At 41.5% G+C, this 23,954-nt stretch overlaps 2 protein-coding genes across 2 annotated transcripts in view; one reads left to right on the top strand and one right to left on the bottom strand.

Annotated features, from left to right (window-relative positions):
* Positions 1–22,465, top strand: part of LOC108107002 — a 26,853-nt gene extending 4,388 nt beyond the window's left edge. Inside the window, exons 2-13 of the mRNA XM_017214343.2 lie at positions 12,931–13,912; positions 17,011–17,243; positions 18,064–18,420; positions 18,598–18,793; positions 19,086–19,187; positions 19,248–19,443; positions 19,515–19,703; positions 19,764–19,906; positions 19,969–20,294; positions 20,356–20,511; positions 20,582–20,743; positions 20,803–22,465. Coding sequence (XP_017069832.2) covers positions 13,140–13,912; positions 17,011–17,243; positions 18,064–18,420; positions 18,598–18,793; positions 19,086–19,187; positions 19,248–19,443; positions 19,515–19,703; positions 19,764–19,906; positions 19,969–20,294; positions 20,356–20,511; positions 20,582–20,743; positions 20,803–21,824 — 3,855 coding nt within the window. The 5' untranslated portion in view covers positions 12,931–13,139 and the 3' untranslated portion in view covers positions 21,825–22,465. The remainder of the gene's footprint in view (positions 1–12,930; positions 13,913–17,010; positions 17,244–18,063; positions 18,421–18,597; positions 18,794–19,085; positions 19,188–19,247; positions 19,444–19,514; positions 19,704–19,763; positions 19,907–19,968; positions 20,295–20,355; positions 20,512–20,581; positions 20,744–20,802) is intronic.
* Positions 22,389–23,954, bottom strand: LOC108107003 (DNA-directed RNA polymerase I subunit RPA43). The gene is given in 4 exon segments (XM_017214344.2): positions 22,389–22,917; positions 22,919–22,981; positions 22,983–23,021; positions 23,355–23,954. Coding segments are annotated over 4 exon segments (774 nt in total). The 5' UTR covers positions 23,901–23,954; the 3' UTR covers positions 22,389–22,791.

Genomic DNA, 23,954 nt, shown 5'->3' with positions numbered 1-23,954 from the left:
ACAGCATTTTGTTAATGAATTAAGTATTAAGTCGAGTAATCTACTAAGTTATTCTTTATAACAATCTATTTTCAAAGTTTGCTAAAACAAAAGCAAAGTGATTACTTGAAACCCAAAATTAATCTTCTTGGTAGACTTTGTACCTTTTGTTCTGCTTCTTAAGAACATGAAAACTAATGCATCCATTTGTTTGGTTTTCAAAATATATCTTATCGAAAGTGGAAAATTAACAAATGGCCAAGAGATTAGGGGACATGAGTAGTAGTGAGAAATCTACATGGCTATAAACACAAGATTCAACACTTTTAGGACCCAGGCCGAACCACCGCCCCCCGCCCCACACCATTCTGAACCCGCCCCCTAAGTCATTTGCTTTGAATGGGGAATGAATCTGAATCGAAATGTTGTGTTGGCTAAAATTTATGTGTCTATTGCCAAAGGATTCTATGCAAAGGGGACACAAAGGAGACACGAGCTAAAGAAGATGAGCCTGAAGATGAGCAGGCAAAGCTAAAGAAATGGTCGGAGGTGAAGGCGTCGGCCACTCCCACTCCCACGCCCTCTGGTAACTGACAAACACACACACACACGCACATACATACGCAATTACACGCCCACTTTGCTTTATCTTTGTAACTGTTACAAAACTTGGCTTCATCTTCTGCAGATTCGTTCGTTTTTTCTTTGCATTCGTTTGCGAATGTGTTGTTGTTGTTCTGCATCTGTGCGTTTGTGTTTGTTTATCTTGGCCAGAAGCTATATAGTTTATCTATGTGCATGTTTGCCGTTTGCTGGTGGCTGGTCCGTCGGCTGGTGTACACTTTTCCGCACTTATTCCATATTTAAGAGGCAATTTATATTCCCTTTTTTTTTGCACTCGCAGGCCGTCTCGCTCGGTGGCTCCTTGTCGCCCTATCTCCATCCCAGTCCGTCCGGCGGTCTATTCAGGCTGCCATTCAACTTCAGCTACACAGTTTCCGCTGCTTACTGCTCGCTGTTCGCTGCTCCGCTCGTTGCTCTACTCGGCTGTTTCTGATTCTGTTTCTGATTTAGCAACACAGCGCCAACACAGAAAAAGTTGGTGGTCCATAGTGATCCGACTAAGGGATACTTGGTGGCCAGGGCATGTCCAGTTCCGGCCGTGCATGACATCCTTCTGATATGAAAATCTCAAAGGAACATCTTCTCAATTTGTGTTTCCAACATTGAGAGTTCCACAAACAAAGGAAATACAGTTCAATGTGTGGGTTTATTAATGTCTATCAAGGGCTTAATTTTCTTCAGTTTAAATTCTCATTCTTGACTATCACCAATCTTTCTACCTGTTGTGAATTTTTCAGAGCAGAAATTCACTCAAAACCCAAAAAGTAGCAGTTTTTACTGTTCAAAAAGCCTTTACGCAGACCATAAACCCCTTTGCGATTACCCGGTATTGAGAGCGCCTGACTTGCTCTAAGCAGCAAACAGAAGCTAACCACTCCTGATGCCGGCCTATCCCAGTCCAATTCTCCGTGGTCTAACCCCACCTCCCCTGCGGCTGTCAGTAGCCAATTATCATTTTTCGAAATGAATAAAAACGCTGCCTGGCGACGTCCTCTCTGTCCGGATGAATGGTGTGCGTGTGCCACGTAGCATCCACAGATGCCAGTGTATCCAAATGGCATTTCCATAGCCACAGTTGCCACGGACTTGGTCGTCTCTGCCGCCGCCGCCGTCTCTTTGCACCTTGCGGCTACTGCAGTGGTTCGCCATCCAAATCCAAATCCTAAACCCAATCCCGTTCCCATTCCCATTCTCGCTCGGCTTTTCGTTGCTGCTGGCTTTGCCTGCTTTTTTATTGTGTCATAAATTATTCAAACGTAAACATCATCAGCAGGCGGCAGGCAGCGGATCAGGATAAAGATGCGGCTCAGCCCCCGGCTATCTGTGTTTGCCCGATACACGCTGCTCTCCTCATTATCAGAGGCAGACGTTTAACGCACACTCTACGCCCACACTCAAATATGGCATATCCTCGTATATCCTGGCTCTCTGCATGTGCTTATTTCTGTATCTTATACGCCGACTGTCCCCCCGCAGACAAGGCGGCACACTGGTTTAGAATTAATATAAATAACTTATGGAGCTGCAAAACTTTTGGGCATCATTAACGAACCATTAAAAATAGACGCAAGCGGTTGACCTTAAAAATAATTGAAATCATATCGTAAAATTAGATTTCAAAATAGTTTATAAAAGAACCAAGAACTGCATTTTGCAGTTTCTTAAGAACTTCTTTATTAAAACATCAAAATATTAATTTGTAAATATATGAAATGATTTTGCGTTACTTTTTGATATTATTATTATTATTTCATTGTTTAACAGAAATCAAAAGGTTTCATAAAAACGACGTTCAGGTAATAATCTTGTTTAATGCCATGTTAATTAATTTTTTATAAAATGTTTCACATCATGCTGAATTTTTTGCCACATCCTTTGTATCCTTCAATTTGAACAACATAAATGCGATTTTCATTATTTATTAACAGACATTATACTTTGTAAAAATGTGAGAACTGCATTGGCCAGACAGAAAATAAATGCAAATTTCATAAATGCAATGCGATTTGCTCTTGGCAAAGGACATTTTCAAACAAATAAAACAAGCAAAGCTCCTTCTAAAACCCGGAATTCTCATAATAACCAAGGATTACAGAAGTATTTAATTTCACTTCCATTTGATGTGCCAAGCATGGAATTGCATTCCACAGACTTTGCATGCGTTTTTTGTTTGCCTGCCAATTGATCTGAGATATGCATTTATTGTCTCTAAAACGATTTCCTTAAAATTGCATCACACATTGGTTCCTTTTGGATGACAAAAGATTTTCAAAATATCCTCAATAAATGGATTTTTACTTTGGAAATTATTGTTTGGAAGCGTTGAGCAAATTGCTTGAACCAATGTGCAATGATGCGGAAGCAATCGGAAGCATGACCCAGCGTGGTTGTGGGCAGTTTCCAGTTGCCAGCGTGGCGTGGGTGCGTTGGATGGATGCGAGGACTTCGCACTCAGCGAGTCACTTCCATAAATAAAGAAGGCGCTGGTTGCGACGGGGCTGAGCTGGGTTGGAGTGAAGGAGTGGCAGCTCCAGAGTCGCGCCATCACTTGATAAATAAGTAGTGCACGTAGGCATTCGGCATAATGAAGCGAACGCCGCCTCCCAATGCCGCCGCCACTTCGCCTTGAAGAGGCACAGCAATTTGTTTGGCCCATGCGGCGTATACGTAATCACGCATTGATATGCCATTTACTCGGCCGCCAGCGGCAGCACAAATATCCGGAGATGAATAAAAAAAAAAAGGGGGTGGGGGCTCGGGGATAACGAACAGCAGCATCATTTCTGACTGATTTATGCAGTCGATTCTGCAGTTTCAATTTTACCTTCCTTTTTTATTTGCCGCCTTAACTCTGACCCCCAGGAAGTGCACCTCTTCGGGGTGGCGGAGCGCAAATTAAATTTATGCTCCCCAACCATATTTACGAGCCCCTTCGTCGAACTCTGACCGAGTCGTTACCGCCTCTGATTACATGTTAATTATCATTGCGTAATGAATTGCCCTTTTGTACTCGCATCAGCACGCCCCCACCGATTTTAACAACCTACAGACCTGCATACAAATGGCGGAGGAATATGCGACTATAAAATATTCAGAATGTGGAGTGTGCGGCACGAGAGGCTTCTGCGGTGGCTGGCACTGAAGCTGAGTGGTTTTCATTTGCAAAATAATTTCTCTATCAATTTTAAAAATAATTGCATTTGATTTGTTTAAAGACAGCACCCAGCAATAATGCACTTTGGGCTAACAAAAAATATGAATAATTGATTTTATTAGTTCATTTGGTAGTGAAAGAACAGGAAGTTCTTGTCCAATTATGAAACTTAATTGATTTATTTATGTTTATTCAAATTACGAATTACATTGACATGTGAGAATTTAAAAGATAATTAAAGTAGAAATCTAGAAACTAAGGCATCAGATTTGAATGTATGATCCTTTCAAGGAAATGTCCTTTTAAATTTCTGTTCAGCTTTTGTTAGCATTAATTTATGTTGATGATAGGTAAGTTATACAGAGCCCTTTAGACTTTCAAGAGCCACTTTTCCAGTTTTCAACATTCTAATATTTTTGTTGTTGTTGTTTTAAAATAGATAGAAAACACATATCCATGTTGATATAATATTATTTTCAGAATTCAATGAATATCACAAGCCACTTAGCGTAGAAATCCCGCAAATCGTTTGATACCGAAAAGAGTTAGGCTATGTCCTTAAGCGGAGCTCAGCAGGACTTAGCCCCTCGACTCTCGAACAAGACAACAGGAAAAAACGCTTCTTCCGGCCAGGCTTCTAACCAAAAACACACACGCACATACAGCCTTAAGGGGAAGGCATACATATGGATATTTGTGAGGATAAAACAAGTATGCATACTCGAACCGCTCCCACACCTAGATACATACATAAATACATTAACAATACATACAGAGGGGAACTCGATGGCTGCGAGTGTGTATTTTGGGTGGCCGTGTGTGTGTGTGTGTGCGCAGGCTCAAATTAATTCCATTGGCACCGATTGAAAGTTTTCGCTTCACGGCAGCAATAAATTACGATTGGATATATGTATAAGCCAAGAGGATGTACGAGTACGAGTACTCGTACATCGCACACATATCGGCTAAAGTGGCGTAAACTATATATAGGGGAATATATATAATATAATATCTATATATCTGGGCATTAAGTGCATCCTTTTAATTTACATGCTCATTAAATTACAAACGATCTCAATTTCCGGAGCAACACGAAACAAAGTCACACAAAATGTGCAAAAACAAGAGACTTGCGACGCATCTGTTCGAACTGAATGATGAATAAACTCGACTAGGACGGGTTTCAGTCGGGTGGATGGAGGCTGAGCATTTGCATTAAGCCCATTTAATTATACTAAGTACATAGTAAATACGATAAGTGGAGTGCCATTGCCCCAGCATCGACATCGACATCGACATCGGCATCGGAGTAGAGGTAGAGAGTACTTTCATGTTTACATTTTCCCAAGTACCTCGGCTCCACTCGATGGCTGCCCAGCCCACCAGCAAATGCCTTATTGCCCGCACTACATTTCACTACAGTAGAGCCTCATAAACTAGATTTTCTTCCTTTTTCTTCATCTAAAAGATTATACATATCTACTTTGAAAGATTACTGATTTATTTCCCTAAAAACAAAGGAAACTTTTCTCAAAAATGGCATAGAATAGGCACACAGAAACCTGAACTTAAACCTCTTTTAATCCATGAAAGATATACAAAAGCTCTTAAGGTAGCATTTTATATTTAATAGTTTCATAAAATAGTTTTAGCTTAGCAAGTACCACTGTACTGGGCCGGACTATTAACAGCTACGAGCTGGGACTAGTTGAGTTAAGTTGAGTTGGGTATGTTGAATGTGTTTGCACGCCTGTTTGCCTCTTGCCGTAGTCATAAATAATTTATGCCTGCGTAATTTGGTCAACTTTACTTTAGTCGTCGCCGCAGGATGTCCCACTGCCACCCACTCCTGGCTCCTCCTACACCGCCTTATCTGTATCTTCATTCCCATGTTAATCACCTCCTACATGGCATATATACATATATTTGGCATATATAAGTAAGGGACCGCACTGGCATAAATCAGCCAAGAATATGTTTCAATTGACCACAGTTGGCTCATTTGCATTTTGTGTGCAGCTACAACGTCCTTAGGTCATTAGGCGTCAAAGAATCCTGGGGGAGTAATTATAATTAGAATTGGATCCAGCAGAACAACAGAGGCGGCATGTGTGTTCCACATAATTGATAATTATTTCGTTTGACTTTGGGGAACTTCAATGTGTGCATTTTGAAGGCAGCCTAAGCGGCCAAAGACATAAATGTTCAAATTATTTCTACAACAACAACATTCATTAAAACCAAATTGTTCTTTGGCAACTCCAAGGTGTGATTTTTACCTAATGTACAAAGAACTCTGATTATTTGTCTAACTGCAGGCTTAATAATTTAATTGGTCTGGTTTTATACTTTGCCATCTAAATTAGAATAGACTTAGAAGGTTAAAGGAGTTTGGTCAATTTGGTTGACCAAATCTGTCGAATCGGTGATTATGGTTATTGCAATTATGAATGTGGTTGAATGAATTAAAGTCCATTTCCTTTGCCAACGCCTTAGTATGTGTCTACGGTCACAAAAACACGAGAAACCAAACCCAGAGGAAGGATATGAGAACAGGGATTTTTAAGTAGTTCCATAAAAGAGCAAAGTGAATTGGCCAAAACACAGTAAAGTGGTAAATGTGCATTTTGCATGCTCACAGATAAATTGCCTGAACCCATCTAAATAAAGTCCATTAAAAAGCAATTTCCCCCGGTGCTAAAACAAAAAAAAAAAAAAAAAATAACATAAAACGAGATATTTCACAAACTTATTTAACCTTCAGCTCTCTTGGTTCAAACTTTATTTTCGATTTCCGTTCCCAGAAGCCCAAGGGTCCCGGGTATTCTAATATGAGTGACTGCAAATGTCGGACACATATTCACTTTCGCATTGCTGGAACGCAGATATGGCAATAAATTTATTTGTCAACTTGTTCAAACTTTCCGCCCGACAATTGTGCAAATAAAATTGTTTTCTAATTACCAAAAAGGCATGGCCATAATATAAATCTTGGCAGTGAGATTGGGAGTGGGTCAGTAACCAGACAGAGTGGGTCATGCTCTGTTAGCTCTCTGAACGGAAAGAGCAAGTTGATTCTACGAGTATACTATATATATGTAGCTATATTGACAAATTTCTTGCTATTTTTTTGTGGGCCAAAGAAATGCATTTCCGAATGGAATTCGCCAGCTCGGCAAATCTTCGATGTGGACAACAACTAACAGAAAAAGTAAAAATGAGTGTGGAAAAATACATAACAAAGTTTGGAGAAATGAGAGCAAAAACGAGACCCAAAGAGCTTGCCAAGTGCCCGGGACCCCCGACATTCCTCGGACCCCCAACCTCGCCCCTTGCCTGTCTTATTCGGTTGTGGATTCAAGCAGCCATGTAACCTCGTTTATTCTGCAGCATAATGAAAGGGGAAAGTTCTGTGATTTCACCGCCCATGGTTCCGGCAAATGCCATCCTCCGGCCCACAGAGTGCGTGTATATATGTATGTGTACACCTGAAAAATTCCAGCAATCCATATGGCATTTCGACTGTATCAGCCCACACTAAAAGCTATAGTTTCTCATTTTACCCCTTTCAGATTCGCCCTACTCTCTCGTTGGTGGAGTTTGAAATTTGCATATTCCTACATTAACAAAGGAAAAGGAAAAATATTTGTGGTTTTATACATTCTGGGTGCATATTTTTAGTTATTTGATTAAATTAATTTATACTAAATGGCTTTAGAAATTTTAAGATTAAAAGGACATATCAACATGACTGAAATGTTGCTAAAAGGAAATTCCATACTTATACATTTCTGTCGTCTGCGTCTCTTTTATTTCACTTCTCAACCAAGAATAATTCCTATCGAAAAATGCCTAACAATCAATTATCTTAGCTTAGCTTAACCTTGGTTCATCAGCTATCGGAATTATATCGATAATTAGGGTGACCAGCCTACTAAAAACTGAGGCTCTCTAACAGAAGTTGGAAAAGATAAACAGTCTTTATAACTACAAGAAAAGTTATCTAAATTCTATAAAAATTATTCCCATATGATTAATTATCAGCTGTTGAAAGAAATGAAAAAGTATTTCCTATGAAGCGACAAATTTGCCTTTTGTCTTTTTCTCTCAGTGTGTGTCCCTTTGTATGAGAGAGGTGCAACAACGACGGCTGGCTCTAAATGGCATTTGAAATGTTTTGTAGTTCCACATTCTCGGCCTGCCCTGGCGCATGGTTTTCGCCTTTTGCCATTTCGAGCAGACGCTTCGTCCTTTTTCTGACAGGAGGACCCGCACACACACACTGCCATCCTCTCACACACACACACGAAAAACACGGCCTCTCGCAAAAAAGGTCAAACGAGAATTATAATTTAAATGACAAATAAAACAAAAAACACACGCTGAAATGAAAAGGGATAAGGGAGCGCAATTACTTTTGGTGCGAAATTGAAATCGCTATAGGTCCTCGGTCCTTTGCGAGTCCTTGTAACTTGGCTGCTAATTATATCGCATTTTCATGATTGCACCAAATGGGTTCATCAAACGATTTTCCAACGAGGGTCAAGTACATTTCGCCTGATGGGGCAACGCATAAGCTGGGTAAGAGGGGCTATGGAAAAATTCTCAAAAAAAAACATAACTTCAAGCTGCCAAAAAGAGAGTGAATTGAAATTTCAAGGGGATCTACTCCAATTAAGTGCTATATATTTCCATTTCATTTCTTTGTTCATGCTTCAGTTAGCAAATTGAATATAAAGGTATGCCGGTAAATGTAGAAGAATTTAAATAAAAAACTTTGAAATATATATATGAAAATTTATAAAGAAAAATAACTCTGAAAGTTTCGCAAGTTTTTGTTTGTTTAGCTTTAAAAGGAAATCATAAATACTCTAGCTAACAAGCTCTTTTGATATATTGGCCAAATTAATTTGCTTTGTTAAGTTTCTCTACGTTGGCCTCAATCAATAATTGTTCCCCCATCTTAGCAAACCAAAATGCGAGTTCTATTTTGATAAATAGCAAGCTTTTCCAAGAGCTTAGTTATTTTGGTTTTGATTAACCAAACAGCTAAATAACCTCATGTCGTTTGTTGAATTCTCTCTCTCTCTCGGCTTCTCTTTGGTTCGCTGATTAGGAAACAAAAACTTTCCAGCATTCTCTTTAAAGTTTCGAATATATTTGTCTAACAGTCTGCAGATTTTTATCAAATTTTCCTTTGTGTGCCGCAGAGGAGAAGAAAAATAAAATAACATTTGGTTAGAGCAGAAAAGATGCGCCATAAAAACTTAACCGGCATTGCTGAGACCCACTGGAGATGTTAGCCCAATCTTTATTTATTTTCATAAATATTTTCCTTTTCCCGTCACTTTTCCATTGTTTTCCATGGTCCTTCTCGCTCACTCCCGCTCGCTTAAAGCTTATTTCCCGATGCCTGCTGTAGAAAATCAATTGAATGCCTGACTAAACGAAAGATATTGCTTTGGTTTTGGCTTTTCCTTAGCAATTTCCTTACATTTTTCAGCATTGTCGGGCATTGGTGCAATGTTGAGGGAAAACATGAGTTTATCGAAGATTCATTTCGGGGAACTTATTAAGAAGGCTCCGGTTACAAACCGTCAACCAGCATCGCCATCGTCATCATCATCATCATCATCGACATATCTCAGCCATGTCGATGTCTCTGGCACATCTCAGCAATTTCAACTGCAGAGCAATTGCCATCCCCAGCGCCGCCATTGCACAATTGCAATTCCGTCGCAATTGTAAAATGCAACAATTTTTAATGCGTCTTGCAACTTTTATTTCCACTTTTAATGCAAAAACTTCACCCAGCGACTGGCATTGACAAGGCGCAGAGAGGCAGGTTCCATGTGGGTGAGGGAGTGTGCGATTTTGCGGGTGGATTGCCACTTCTCCAGGCCAGTTACCCAGTGGAAATGGCCTGACATGGGGTACTCTGGAACGATCATGGGTGTAACAAGAAGGGAGAGTCTTTGCGAGGAAAGATTACAAGGCGAAGTAAACTCTTTGGGATACGTTTTACTATCTTTTTTATGACTTTTTATTAAAGAGTTTAACTTTTTGGTTTGAATGATGAACATATATGAACATTTCAAATTCATATTTTTCCAGCTATCAATAAAAATAAAAGTTATTACGAAATTTGAAAATCATTTCATGCTTATATTGCCTTCCCTTGCTTTTAAAAAAATCCCTAAAAACCTCTGGGTTTTACTTTTTACATCCGTAAAGTAAAAGATCTAAAAAAGGATAGAAAAAATCTGTAGTATAACTTTAGGGGCTGGTAAACTCTGGGTTTTGCTGAGCTGGGCAAGAACTAGTCGAATCTGGCAGTGTTGCAAGAAGCAGCGTCTTCTTACTTTGCCGTTACTTTCTTGGCAGCGAAGTTAAGAAAAGACCTGAGTAAGTCGGGACGGGACCGTAACATTTCCTGTTTGCGTTGCCATGATTTCCATGCCAGTTCCTCCCATTTCCGCCCCCATCTGTGTATCCTACACATCTGCATATGTGTGCATGTGTGTGCGCGGCCCTTCCCGCCCAGATGTTGTGTGAATGAACGCTCGTGATGCCCGGGATAAATGTCTGCGTGACGCTGACACCCCCCTTAATTTTTTCTTTCGCCCCTCCGGGTCGACGCCTTTCATGGAAAAATATGCAATTTTATCGGTCCTTACAGATTTTCCATACAGTCATACAGTATGAAAGAAAATTGAAACGACGTAAAGAGCTAAAGAAAACGGATGGCATGAAAGACATTTGCCAAGCAATGCGAATAAAAGGAAAATGTAAATATTTATCATAGCAGGAAAGAAGCGTTATGTTTTCCCAGCAACTTAAAGCATTTGTATAAATATAAATAATGCTGGCCAACCAGGGATGCAGCCAGAATGTCATTTTCAGCTTTTAGTTAATTGAAAAGTGGAAATTTATTCGAAAATCCCGCACGACCATGACTCACCGCATTAGCCGTCCAGAAAACTCTCTGTCCAAGTAAAGACACGAGCTATTTTTTCTTTGAAAAACGTGCCGACATTTTGGTTGTCAACACACCCATACACACAGCCCTACAAATTCCAAGGGCTGTGTAAGGTTTGGGCATGGCTATGATGGGGTATGGGGTATGGGGGCCCATGGGCAATACTCCCGGGTCCGCAACATAGTTAAACTTTAGTTTTATGGCTGCAATTTAGTGAAATGTATGTTTGCTTAGCCCAGCTCAACCGGAGTCATCTCAACTGAGCTCAACTCGTCTCGTTTCCAGCCGCTCTGCTCTGCAGTGTGTTTTGGCATTGTTTTATTTTTGCCAATTGTTTAGCTTTATAAAATATACGGATTTAAACAGCTCTTCTCTGGCACTGGGAAGATATATGGCCGCTTGTGCGAGCACTCTCATCCCGTTTAGCTTTTTCCCAACCCAACTAAAACCCCCTGAAACTCTATGAAACCCGCAGAACAGAACGGAATAGTACCATTCTAGCATTTGTTAATGAGGCCCACAAGAGCTTAGGAGTTCATAACGTTTGTGTAACTCCGTTTCCAGGTCCAAGTACGGGTCCCCGGGTCCGGTATCAACATTTTCCGAGTGTGCCCTCTGTGTGCTTATGGCGTTTAAGTACATTAAATTAACACCTAAAAGGTTGACAGATTTACACATTTTTATCTTAACCCAAATAAAGCCTCTTCACCCCATTTTGCGTAGCCCACATTAGGGATTAACATTGTAATGTGGTGAGTGGTCTATGCGTATTCCCATGCAAATGGAGGTATTTCAATGGATTAATATACACGAATATGCTGGCTGCCTACACAACCTTTTAAGGCCGCTCCTTGCTAATGGCTTTCGCACTTTTTAAAATAACTCTTTAAGCTGGATGAAACTCACTCTTTTTCTATGTGTTTTCATAATAACAGAAAAAATGATTTAATTAAGAAGGAGAGGAAAATCATTAAAATTTAATCTAATTTCAACTCTCTCTCTTATTGAATTCGCTTTCACTCACTCAGCTTAACAGAAATAAAATAGCAATTGAATCTACCAGAAAGATCACCGACTGTCGTTAAGATTGCCATTCGAACCGATTCAAACATCAATCACCAGTTTTTATTCCCCATAAAACACATCCTCTGAACTAGTTCACAGCGACCCAACACGTTTGCAATCATCCATTGCTCAGGCTTTCACAAAAGCCCCACCAGAGGCAAAAGGTGGAGATGAGGAGCATGGGGTATGGGATGAGAGGGGATAAGAAGGCAGGAGGCGAGGTCAAACGGTGCAAAGCGCTTTGCACCTGCACCTGCACCAACACCAATACCACAAACGTGCCTCCTCCTTAGGTGGCAGCCATAAAGTGGGCGCCAAAGCAGGCACTGGCATTACCGAACACTCGAAAAAAACTTAAAAACAGATCTTATCCTTGCCTTTAAATGACTCTTACCATTTTTAGCCTCTTAAACTGGAAAAGTTAACAACAAACTTTGAGAAGTTCTTAAGTAATATATCTAAAAAAACCACTTCACTTATATTTTATATAAATTATATATTTAATAATATTTTTTACTTTTTTTTAATTGAAATTTAAAACTGAGTAAATTTGTTTTACCTTTTCTAACCTCTGTTTGACTTTGAAAATATACTGATGATCAAATGATTTTGATATAATAAATAAATAGTTTGTATTTAAAGAAAATTATAGTTATGAGTCAAATAAAACACTTTAAAAAAATTATAAAATCATGATTAAATCAAACATTTTGCAAGTGTATAGAGAGGAGGCTGCTGCTGCTGCTGCTGGTACATGGACTGGCGGCAGTGGCGCATCTGGTGCTGCTCGTATGGCTGCTTGGCCGGATGCATTGACCAAGGCTATTTAAGGATGCCACGCTCTGATGCGTGGCGCAGTTAAGACCAGAGCCTGACAGCGTAAAGGTCCTCTCCTCGCCACAGCACCCAACTGCACTTTGCTCCGCAGAGCAATCTGTAATCTGCAAACTGCAATCTCATAAAAGGAAAACACTGCACTGCCCCCCTGGCACACCCATAACACCCGTAACACCCATAACCCGAACTCAATTGGTTAGCCCGCTGCAACTGAATATTGCCTTTTAGCATTCGTAAAAGCCAAGCTTAACTAAACGCTAATGCTGGAAATTTGCTTTTCTCACATTTGCAGATATTTCCGCGGACGGGGACGACTTCACGCTGAAATTGCAACTCTAATAGAGCAGAGGCCAACACGTTCAGTGTATAATATTTGAAATCAAAGCGTTAGGGTCCAACCATGACGGCGATGTACGTGAATCACAAGCTCAACATGCGCACAACGGCTGTCAAGATGAAGCGGACCCGACATCCTGCCGCATCCTGCCCCGATCCGAGTCCATGTCCAAGTCCAAGTCACAGTCGCAGTCGCAGTCGCAGACGCAGTCACAGTTCGATTCCCACGATTCCCGGCAAGTGTCACGGCCAACCGGAAACGGAAACGGAAGCGGGCCGGACCAATTGAAGCTGAGAGCAAGGACGGCACAAACTAAGATAATTCAATCGCGTTTTCTACACATTTACGGTTTACTTTGCCTCGGTTCCTTGATGGGTTGCTTTAAAACTATCGGCGCTTCAATTGCGCAGCAAACGCTTGCGGAAGCGGAAGCGGATGCACAAGATAAAGATAAAGAGCGGGAAGCGGAAACGGGAAAGGAAACGGGAACGGGAACAGGAACGGGAACGAGAGCGGATATAAAAGGGGAAGCGGAAGCGGATGCCCGCATCATGGCAACGGGAATTTGCATTATAAGACTGATAACATTAAAGAGATTTCTAGAGAATTCCAAAACCGACGAACACAATCAAAGGCGCCAGCAATCAGCAACGTCAGCAACGTCAGCAGCGTCAGCTGGTGCATCCAGCCCGCGGAGGAGGCACCTCCATTATCCCGGACATCCAGCAGGACATCCAGGACACCCGGAAGCTTGCACCCTGCTAATGCTTCTGCTCCTCACCAGCCTCTGGCCGGATTGCTGTGAATGTCTCCACGGCGGCAGCAACACCGTGAAGACCAAATACGGCCTGCTGCGGGGCATTGTGGTCCGCTCCTCGCCGCTTGTGGAGGCCTTTCTGGGCATTCCATACGCCTCGCCTCCGGTGGGCAGTCTCAGGTGAGTCGAGTGGAGAGTCTCGCCTTGGTGTGGCACAAGATTACACCTCCCCAGGGGGCCGTCCACAGCAAAGTGAAAACTTTGGAGTTAGCGCTGACAGCGTGACACTCACGTGGGCAACCACCTGAGCCGGTGTGTTTCTTTTTTGCACTGGAATAAGCATTACCATTGTGCTGAAACTTTGAGCGGTGTTGATTCCTTTTGTATAGAGCAAGCTAATTATACCCAATAAAGCAGCAGTGAGTAGCCTTAGAATACTTCCCGTAGTCTCTCGAATGAAATTTTCAACAAGTTAATATTTTAACGTGGGCTCAGTTTACGTTGTTACATATTAAATTCATTTTTAACGTAGCTGATTTCCTTGAATGAAAATTCTTATCCAAAAATTCGACTTTTCCGCCATTCCTTTTTGTTAAGAAATCTTCTTTTCTTAGGCTTTTGATTGATGTGAATTTAGGGCTAAGATCTTAACAATCAGAAAAAGACCGAATTTTAGGGTATCTGTAAGAGGTCACTTTTCCTACCCCGTGACTCACGGCACCACCTTTGACTCCACCTCGACCGGAGCTATCGCAATCTGGGCGCCACATGGGGGTCGTCTCAGGCTGAAAGGCTCGACTCTCGGCCAACTTTTTTCACACAGCGCAACTTTATCCGAAGCAATTTTAATAATTATTCTCATGAAATATGTGTGTGGATGGTGTTTGGCACTATGCGGGCCTGGACCTCCCTCGCTCGAGTTGCCTGCAAGTGAGAAGTTTACGGGATCTGGCCCCTGTCCCTGCCCCCACATCTTTCGGGAAATCCCAAAGCATTGTTTGAGGATTTAAAGTTCCGCGGGGACGAGCGAACGGAGTTGCCGGTAATGAAGCCAAAGTGCTACTTCGAATTAATCCACAACTTTGCACTGTATACGTAACAATTAAAAAGTTTTTTCCGTAAGTTAGTTTTGGGGTTACGATTTTGAAAACAGGCAACTTCCTCGCGAGTGTTTCTCTCGAGGAATCGGAATCAGCGCGGCTCCACACCCAATTAATAACAAAACAGTTGACGGCTAACGGAGTCTAAAGGCTCCACGAGCCCGTCAAGGACCTCTGAGCCGCAAAATTTCGATAAGCCATTGCCGGCATTTGATGGTATTGCTGGTATTGATGGTATTGAACGGAAAGCTGAGCCCCCGAGTGAAGTTTCTTGGATATTACAAAAGTTTCCCCTTACTTGGGCACTTTCACACTTATCCTTGCACACTGACACACTCGCACACTTCCACGTCGGATGGAGGAAGGAGTAAAAGCTCCGTGTGACATGCACGAACAACAAGTGTGTTTGATGAAGCGATTGGATGAAGTACTTAAAGGGTCCTTCAACAGCTCCACCGCTGGCACAGCACATTGTTGTTTGCTTAGCCACAATTCATGAAAATTGTTCTTTAATTACTTCCTGTGGCAAAGTGTGACGCCTGCGAAATGAAGTCGTTTATGAATGCGGTTCATTATCATGCAGCAACAGATGCCAGGAATCGACAAACAGAAGTTAATCAAAAGGCAAGGCTCCTTGGGGTTCGAGGGGCTCTACAAGCTAGAAAGCCAAGAAAAAAGTGGGTAGATAAAACGTACTTTTTGGCAGTCGAGTGGTAATTAATCAATCACATCTGTCGCCAATATTTCTAATCAAAAATGTACCAGGCTCGAACGTATATTAAAAAAAAAGCTAAGATTATGATAAAGCAGCAGTGGCACTGGGGAATCGAACGAAAATCGAATACCGCTGAAAGCTTTTAATATTTTAGATGGTTATTTATACGTTCTACATATAAGCTTGTTAGCTAACCTGCAGAAGTGCTGTGTGTTTGCCTTTAGCGTAGCATACTTTTTTGGGCAAACGGCGCAGCGGGGGGAAAATTCAAAATTCCGTGTACGCAAAACAGGAATAAAACACCAAATAAAACGTTGCCTGTTAACACTCGAAAAAGTTTTACAACAAAAATTGTTATATTCGTTTATAAATAGTTTATAGCGTAACTTTTTTTGCCGAAAAGTATTAATTTTACCAAGCGAACATGTCGAATGCGAAGGGAATATAGAGCGGTGGAGAGGGGAAGAGAAGAACTGGTTAGGAGTTACCAAAAACTGGGAACGTGAAAAGCACACGAACCGAGTCACGTATAGCTGGAAAATTATGCTTGCCGCAAAACGCGAGCTTTTTGTTTATGCGGTCCATTGTTTGCCTTTTCCCGGATGGCTAAATGGACTGGAAGGAGGTGGGGAACTGGACTGGATGGAGCAGGAAGATAGGAGGGATTTTCCAAGCCACAAAGAAGCAAAAAACAATCAAAACGTTTCGCGTCAATTATCGTGTCATAAAATCAACATAGCCAAGCCATATTTATCGCTGATGCCTGTCTCCTTTGCTCATCCAATCCGGACTTGTGATCGATGGATTTCAACGCAAAACAATAAAATGCACAATTAATCAAAAGCAGTTTTGCAATTTTGATTGATGGGTGGTACTTAGTTTCTGTGTTTTACGAGCCCAGCGAATCCTTTTTGCCTTAATCGCCGCAAAGGTTCCACACATCACTGCCGAACACCCACACACAGTTAGTAGTCCCAGGAACAGCTTTAATAACTCGAACCTACCATAGGCTTTAGGCTGTATAATAAATCAAATACAAATTTTTGAACACTGAAAATATCATGAAAATCTTTTAAATATTTAAGCAAAATTCGCTACTCATAATAATAATAATTAATTTAATATCTTATCTTATCTTACTTAAAAACTTGAAGAAATTATCAAATTAGCATTTGCCATAACAATAATAACTATTTATATAAAATGAATGATAACTTTACAATATAATTTTTCAAAGCTTATCTGCTTACTATCAATATACCAATATTCTCCGAACGATAAATAAAGTACAAACGGCCGTGAGAATAAAGAAGAGTCGTATTGCTTTTATGTTGCCCTCCGTTGTGCACATGCATATGTATATGTACTGGCACACAATGCGTATACGTGATGCGTTAGTTTGTTGCCCATGTGGCCGAAATGGAATATTTACTTATCGAAACGACCGTTGGCTCCACTTGCAGATTTATGCCCCCCATAACGCCCTCGACGTGGAAAACGGTTCGCAGCGCGGATCGATTCTCGCCGGTCTGTCCGCAAAACGTACCCATACCGCCCAACGGACCGGAGGCTCTCCTCGAAGTACCCCGCGCCCGTCTCGCCCAGCTGCGCCGCCTGTTGCCGCTGCTCAAGAACCAATCGGAAGACTGCTTATACCTAAATATCTATGTGCCCTACGAGACGCGCCGCCTGAGGCGTAAGTAATTGCATTCCAGGGACCTACCTTTGTTGTCAAATCGTAACTTTAATGAGGCGAAACGTGAATGTAGGGCTCAGTCTAGGGCTTATCAAAACCTAATTTTATTCTATGCACTAAAAATAATCAAAATTAAAACCAACTGCAGTTTCAATATGCAATTTAACCCACATACTTAAAGTGCAATTTGATATGAATTTCAGCATCAACTTTGGCCAAATTCCTGTTTTGAATTCCGCAACGTTTGTACTTGATGTGCAACGTGAGCTATTCAAATTAATTATGAAATTAAAGTTCGTTGAAATGCAACTCTTATAATTACCAAACAGCCACAATAACTATTTTTAATAAGCTTTGCAATTAAAAAAAAGGAGATGGATAATCAGAAAATGAGAATATTTAATTCGTTAAGTGGTTCTGTGGACTTTTAGAGATAAATAGTTTCCCTGTCTAAAATGCAGACACCCTTTTTTTATCTTATTTGGTATGAGAATAAGTGTATTCATTTAGATAAATAAAGCTAAAATATTACAAAAAATATTCAGAATCATCTGTATCCCAGTACGAGTATTAGCCTTAACCTACAAGATGTAATAGAAAATCTAAAATATTTTTTAAAATCCTTAAAGGTATTGAAGCTTTCAATTCCGTAGTGCATTGCAGTGTGTTTAAATATCAACTGCAAGCGCTGCGGACTTGGCAACTTTGATGACCTTCTACATCTAATAGTCAAATGTAAAAAACTTAAAATTTATGACAGCATTAAGTATTAATTATAAAAAGGCACATATAACATAAGTTATCTTCCCTTTGGCCACAGGAAATACCGATGATACTAGCGGCGAATCGAAGACCAAGCTGTCCACTGTGGTGTTCATCCACGGCGAATCGTACGACTGGAACTCAGGGAATCCCTACGATGGCTCCGAGCTTGCTGCCCACGGCAACGTCATCGTCGTGACAATCAACTTCCGTTTGGGAATCTTCGGATTCCTGAAGACCGGCGGCAAGGAGAGTGCCCAAGGAAATTTTGGGCTAATGGATCTGGTTGCTGGTCTCCATTGGCTCAAGGAGAATCTGCCTGCGTTCGGTGGGGATCCCCAGAGCATTACACTCCTGGGATACGGCACTGGAGCTGTGCTGGCCAACATACTAGTTGTGTCCCCAGTGGCGAGTGGTAGGGCATCCCTCAATCCATCTTACCAGCTCCCATTTGAGATACTTATTGAATATTTTCTGAGCTAAGTTTTACTTACTTAAATCAAAAATCATTTCAATATTATCAGCATAGTAGGAGCTGGGTTTCAGGAACGATAAACTTAATCTTGACATATAATCTTAAACTCTTCATCAGACTTAATACAGCGCACAGTTCTGGTGAGCGGCTCGGCCCTGTCACCCTGGGCCATACAGAAAAATCCACTCTTTGTGAAGAGGCGAGTGGCGGAACAGACGGGCTGTCATGGCGACATGTTGTATGATGACCTGGCCCCCTGCCTCCGCACCAAAAGCGTCGCCGAGTTGCTAGCCGTCAAGGTGGATCATCCACGGTATGACGCACATTCCATCAATCCTTTACATGGGCGTATTTCTCTTTTAAAAGCCGATTACTTGGAGTTCGATTGAGCTGAAAGGGTTTAAGTATTAATCGATAAATATACATACAAGGAAATAGATTAACACATTATGTGGTATTTTAAAGGAAATATTTTTCGAGCCGTGAATAAGTCTTAAGGAAATGGGTTAATAGAAATTTAATGCTTAGGAACTCTTATCAAGTAACCTGTTAATATTAACTATAACTATATTATGATATCATCGATTGTTTTTCAAATATTATAGATTCCTTGTGGGCTTTGCTCCATTTGTGGATGGTACTGTAATCTCCCCCGGCGCCAATCCCATGGGCAGCACCACGTTGCCCCTGGGTTCAGCTATTGTTAGGTAGTAAGAAATGGGAAAATCTGTAAAGTTATTGTTTAATAAAACTCTCAATGATTACAGTACTTCAGGAATTGAATATGCAAACTTTCCGAAACGAGACCTCATTTTCTGCCTTACATCTGTGGAGTCCTACTTGGATTTAAGTGCCCAAGACTTGGAGTTCGGCTTCAATGAGACCCGACGAGATCGCATCCTTCGCACTTTTGTGCGAAACAACTTCCACTACCATCTGAACGAGATATTTGCCGTATTGAAGGTAAAGGCATTTTATTGCCTAATTAATTTATGTGCTGTGGTAAATAAAATGCCAAACTGAATTTTCTGCAGAATGAGTACACCGACTGGGAGAAGGCCATACGTAATCCTCTTAGCTCCCGGGATGCCACCCTGCAATTTCTGAGCGATGGCCACACGGCCTCACCGCTGATTAAATTGGGCTATATGCACAGTTTGCGAGGTGGCCGTGCCTACTTCCTGCACTTTAAACACAAAACCATTGAGGAAGAGTACCCACAGGTAGGTGGATGCGATGCACTCAGAGAAACTTAACTGAATCCTGGCCTTGGCCTTCCTCAGAGAACCGGATCTGTACGTGGCGAAGATGTGCCTTTTTGGTTGGGTTTGCCCATGTCCCCGCTCTTTCCACACAACTATACGACTCAGGAGCGCCAAATTGGCCGACTAATGCTGCGATATCTGTCCAACTTTGCTAAAACTGGGTAAGCTTAGGCTTAATTGGTATTTCTGTACAATTAATACAAATCCTTTTTATGACCCTTAGCAACCCGAACCAATCCACTGCAAAGTCTGCGCTTGCCAATCCAAATGAGGTCCTGCAGACTGCTGTGCATCAACAAAGAAAACGATCCACTAGCCTGACCCATCCTAATCTCAGCGAGGCAGTTAATCTGGCCGTGATCTACAACCAACGACGGAGCAATGCCATGCACGAAAAGAGATCCTACATCCGGAGGCGACTACGGAGCAATGATGCTGCCTTCACTCAACTGGGAATTTCCAGCGAACGAGATGTGGGCAGCTACGATGGCGATGAGCTGCCCTTTTGGGATGCTTACGATGTGGTCAACCAGCTATACGTGGAGTTGGGTAAGTTCTAAAGAAGTCATCCTTAAAGCAATCAAATTTTTATATATATTTGACATTTAAGGCAATAAGGCCAATATTCAGAGCCACTATCGCGGTCATAAGCTGTCCATGTGGTTGAACCTCATCCCTCAGCTGCATCGCCACTTCAACATCAACGACCAGTCTATGCGACATCATCAGTTCCAGGACGACATGAACAACAGGGATCTCTATGAGGGTAAGATATTTAAAATATTCATTTAGGTGAACTTAAGTTCTAAAATGAATTTCCGGATTTCTTATCACAGGCGTTGTACGACCGCAACTGCAGACGAAGCCCGCTGAAGATGATAACATCATCATCATGCAAAGGAGCAGGACAACGACGCCACCGCCACCACCAAAAATTCCAAGTACAAATGCCACGCAAGCTTTAAGTCCCACTGGCACGGGACCAAGTACGACCACAGGTGAGTTGGAGAAGTAACCAAAATATTAGCCATCTTTATTTCCTAACGAATCCCTGTAGAATGCGGCATCGATGGAGCCATGTCCGTATCGGAACTTACGACCACCCAATCGCCGAAGGACAATAGAACTGGGATAACGCGCGTAGAGACGCAAAAGGATCTGGCTACCGCCTCCACCGGAATCATTGGCAATTTGGAGCTACTCCGGCGACTGGGTGGCAAACAGTTTCAGAGCTACACGACAGCTTTGATAGCCACCGTGGCCGTTGGTTGCTTCTTGTTAATCCTGAATGTCCTGATCTTTGCGGGCATTTATCACCAGCGCGAAAAGCGGGCTCGGGATGCCAAGACCAAGGAGGAGCTGCAGGAGAGCGATAACAGCAAGAATTCCAGCATTCTGAAGCTCAACGCTTTGATGGGCGGCAGTGGAGGAGCAGGTGGCCCTGGTCCAAGTGATATGGGGGATGCGTATACTTTAAGTGGTTCTGTGGTAGACAGCAAGGGCGGGGTAGGCGTGGTATTCGGGGAGTACAGCTGTTATGATGAGAAGACCAAGCAGTTGAAGGAGGAAAAGCTTCTAGTGGAACTGCCACCTTCCTCGTCAACTGGTCAGACGTCCCTAATGATAGACACCTGGGGGCCGTGTTCCACGAGCACTTTGGATCTGCTGAAAACCAAGCCGGGAGATCCCATCGAAATGGTTACCTACAGCGCCCTGCCCACGTTGATGGAATCCACATCGGCGATGAGCAGCAAGCGGGGGTCCTTCGTTGACACAACGATGCAATTCAGCAGTCCCCAGCAGTTCGATTATGCAGTCCAATCCTCGGATCAGATGTCCTTCAAAGCCATAGAGGAAGCTGTCAAAGCGGCGGCCGGCAATGACTCCGAAATCACACGGGATGATGACATTCCCGAGCCGCCGCCACCACCACGATCTTTCCTAGCCGCCCAGCAGCAGCAACAGCATCAACAACAAACAGGCATCCTGCGGCAGACAGGGGCAAGTGGAAGTTCCACGGCAGGATCAGGTAGCAGTAGTGGCAAGAAACGTGTACATATTCAGGAAATCTCAGTCTAGCAATCATAACCCTTCTAGTAACCAATTGTGACTCTAGTTTAAAGTTATTATCTAGTTATGTATATGGTCGACCTTGTCTTAATGGAAATTTTCCAACTTCTTAGTCCCAATTTCGAACTTTCCTAAAAGTCTTTTCCTTAAATTCCTTTTCCTACATTCGAAATTTCAACTTTACTATCACTTTTCAACACCGAATCCAATTGATGGTCAAGGCTCGACTTCCGTTTACTCTCTATTCCCATTCACTGCCCTAGATTTCTGCCAAAGACAAGTTTAAAATAGAATCATTTTTATGTTCCCTGATCTCAATGCAAAAAGTCGTTGTAACTGTATGTATTACGTATGTTTGTACATTATGTAAATGTTCCTTGTAGACGTGATTGAGAAGATATTGTGTAGAAATAATTTTCAAGTGTTATCATTGTGTGTATAGTTTATGTTACTTTTTGGTGTACGATTAGAATCTCATATTATTATATTTGCTTGTTATTTAATAATTAGCGAAATCAAAATAATATGAAACAAGCTTTTAATGATTTGTAAAAGAAAACCATATAATATAACTATGATACACATATTGTATTTAATGTATTGTAAAATATTGACTCTATTTGTATGAAATACATATGTATTACAAAGTATTCATATTCACATTTTAAAAACTGTCTTTAATTAATTATTTCCAAATGTCAGTACTAGTACTGGCATTGGAGATGAAATCGGTAACGTATGATAACCTAATTAAGATATTTAATCAAACGAAGACTTCTGAAATATTCAAAACGAATATCAATAATCAATATCAAGAAAGTTTGATACCAAGGCATAAATTGTCAGCATACATTTTTAAAAATATAATTAGCACGTTCCATCTTATTGAATAATTTCTAACCAATCTCTACATTTCGGCATTATATAATTTTTAGTTTGTACTACACAGATACGTTAAAAACGAAAGATTTTAAAGCTATATGGGCTCGCTTTTTATTTCTTTTTTCTCTGTTTTAACTTTTTTCGCTTTCTTCGTTTTTGTTGTTTCACCGTTTTCTCCATTCTTGCGCTTGGAATTCTTTTTTGGCGAGGATTCAGTTTCATTCTTTTATTTCAGCTAAAAGGGCATCTAACATTTCATGGTCTTTCTCCACCAGGACTTTTTTTCTCCTCAGGCTCAGGGCTTTCAAACCTAATGGATTTATTCTGAAAAAAGAAAAATATATATTACTTTTACTTAAAGTTTTAGACATTTCAATCTTAACAAACAATAAGGTAAGCTAGTTCTGGGCATTATAAAAGTAACATATTGAGACTGAGCCAAATTGACTATTGACTTCAAGCTGAACGAGAAGTTAACACTTGTCCCACACTTATAGAAGTAGTAAAGATTAATAGTAGTAGTAGTAAAGATTAATGTATTTTTCAATTAAAAAATTTTAATGAGGTACCACAAATATGAAATTGAAAAATGATATTATTCAGTTGAAGAATTCTCATTTCTAAATGGTATAACATCGAATTAAAGGAGTAACTTACCATAGGAACATCGCCATTCTCGAGTATAAGTTCTCCCTCAATGAAGGGCATTACATTGCTGATGTCGAAGCTCTTTATGCGAAACTTAATCTCCTGATCCATGGCGATGTTCTCGCGGCCTTGGCAATTGTTGCTGAAGCGGATGGTGGTGTTGAAGACACGGTAGATTACGGCGCTGAGATGGTGCTTTGATATGTGCCGTACCACCCCGTTCAGGATGGCGCCCGCCTCTGGACGGAAGACGTAGAAATTCGCGTTAATTACTAGGTGCATGGTGGGGTCGTCCGCACGGAGACCCGCCGTGTGGCCCAGCACCTTTATATTTTTTATGCCTAGGACTATGCCGTTGAGGCTAGCCTCGTAAAATCCCACCTTGGTGCGGATGAGGAGCTCGTGGAGCGCGTGCTTGAAGCTGGCCATCCCGTACGGACCCATGGCCATATGCATGTCCGTGTTGATGCACCGCACGCAGGATTCCGGGTTGCTGGCGTACTGTTCCAGCTCTTTGGCCGTGAACTTTATGTATTTCTGCAGTATCTTAGCCATTGCAAGAAAATAAAACTGCCTCTTCGAACGAACCACATGAATTATGTTCGAGTA

Source organism: Drosophila eugracilis, unplaced genomic scaffold, assembly GCF_018153835.1.
Source record: "Drosophila eugracilis isolate 14026-0451.02 unplaced genomic scaffold, ASM1815383v1 contig_764, whole genome shotgun sequence".
NCBI lineage: Eukaryota > Metazoa > Arthropoda > Insecta > Diptera > Drosophilidae > Drosophila > Drosophila eugracilis.
The sequence above is the reverse complement of the archived record's forward strand: the minus strand, read 5'-3'. Positions and strand labels throughout refer to the sequence as shown.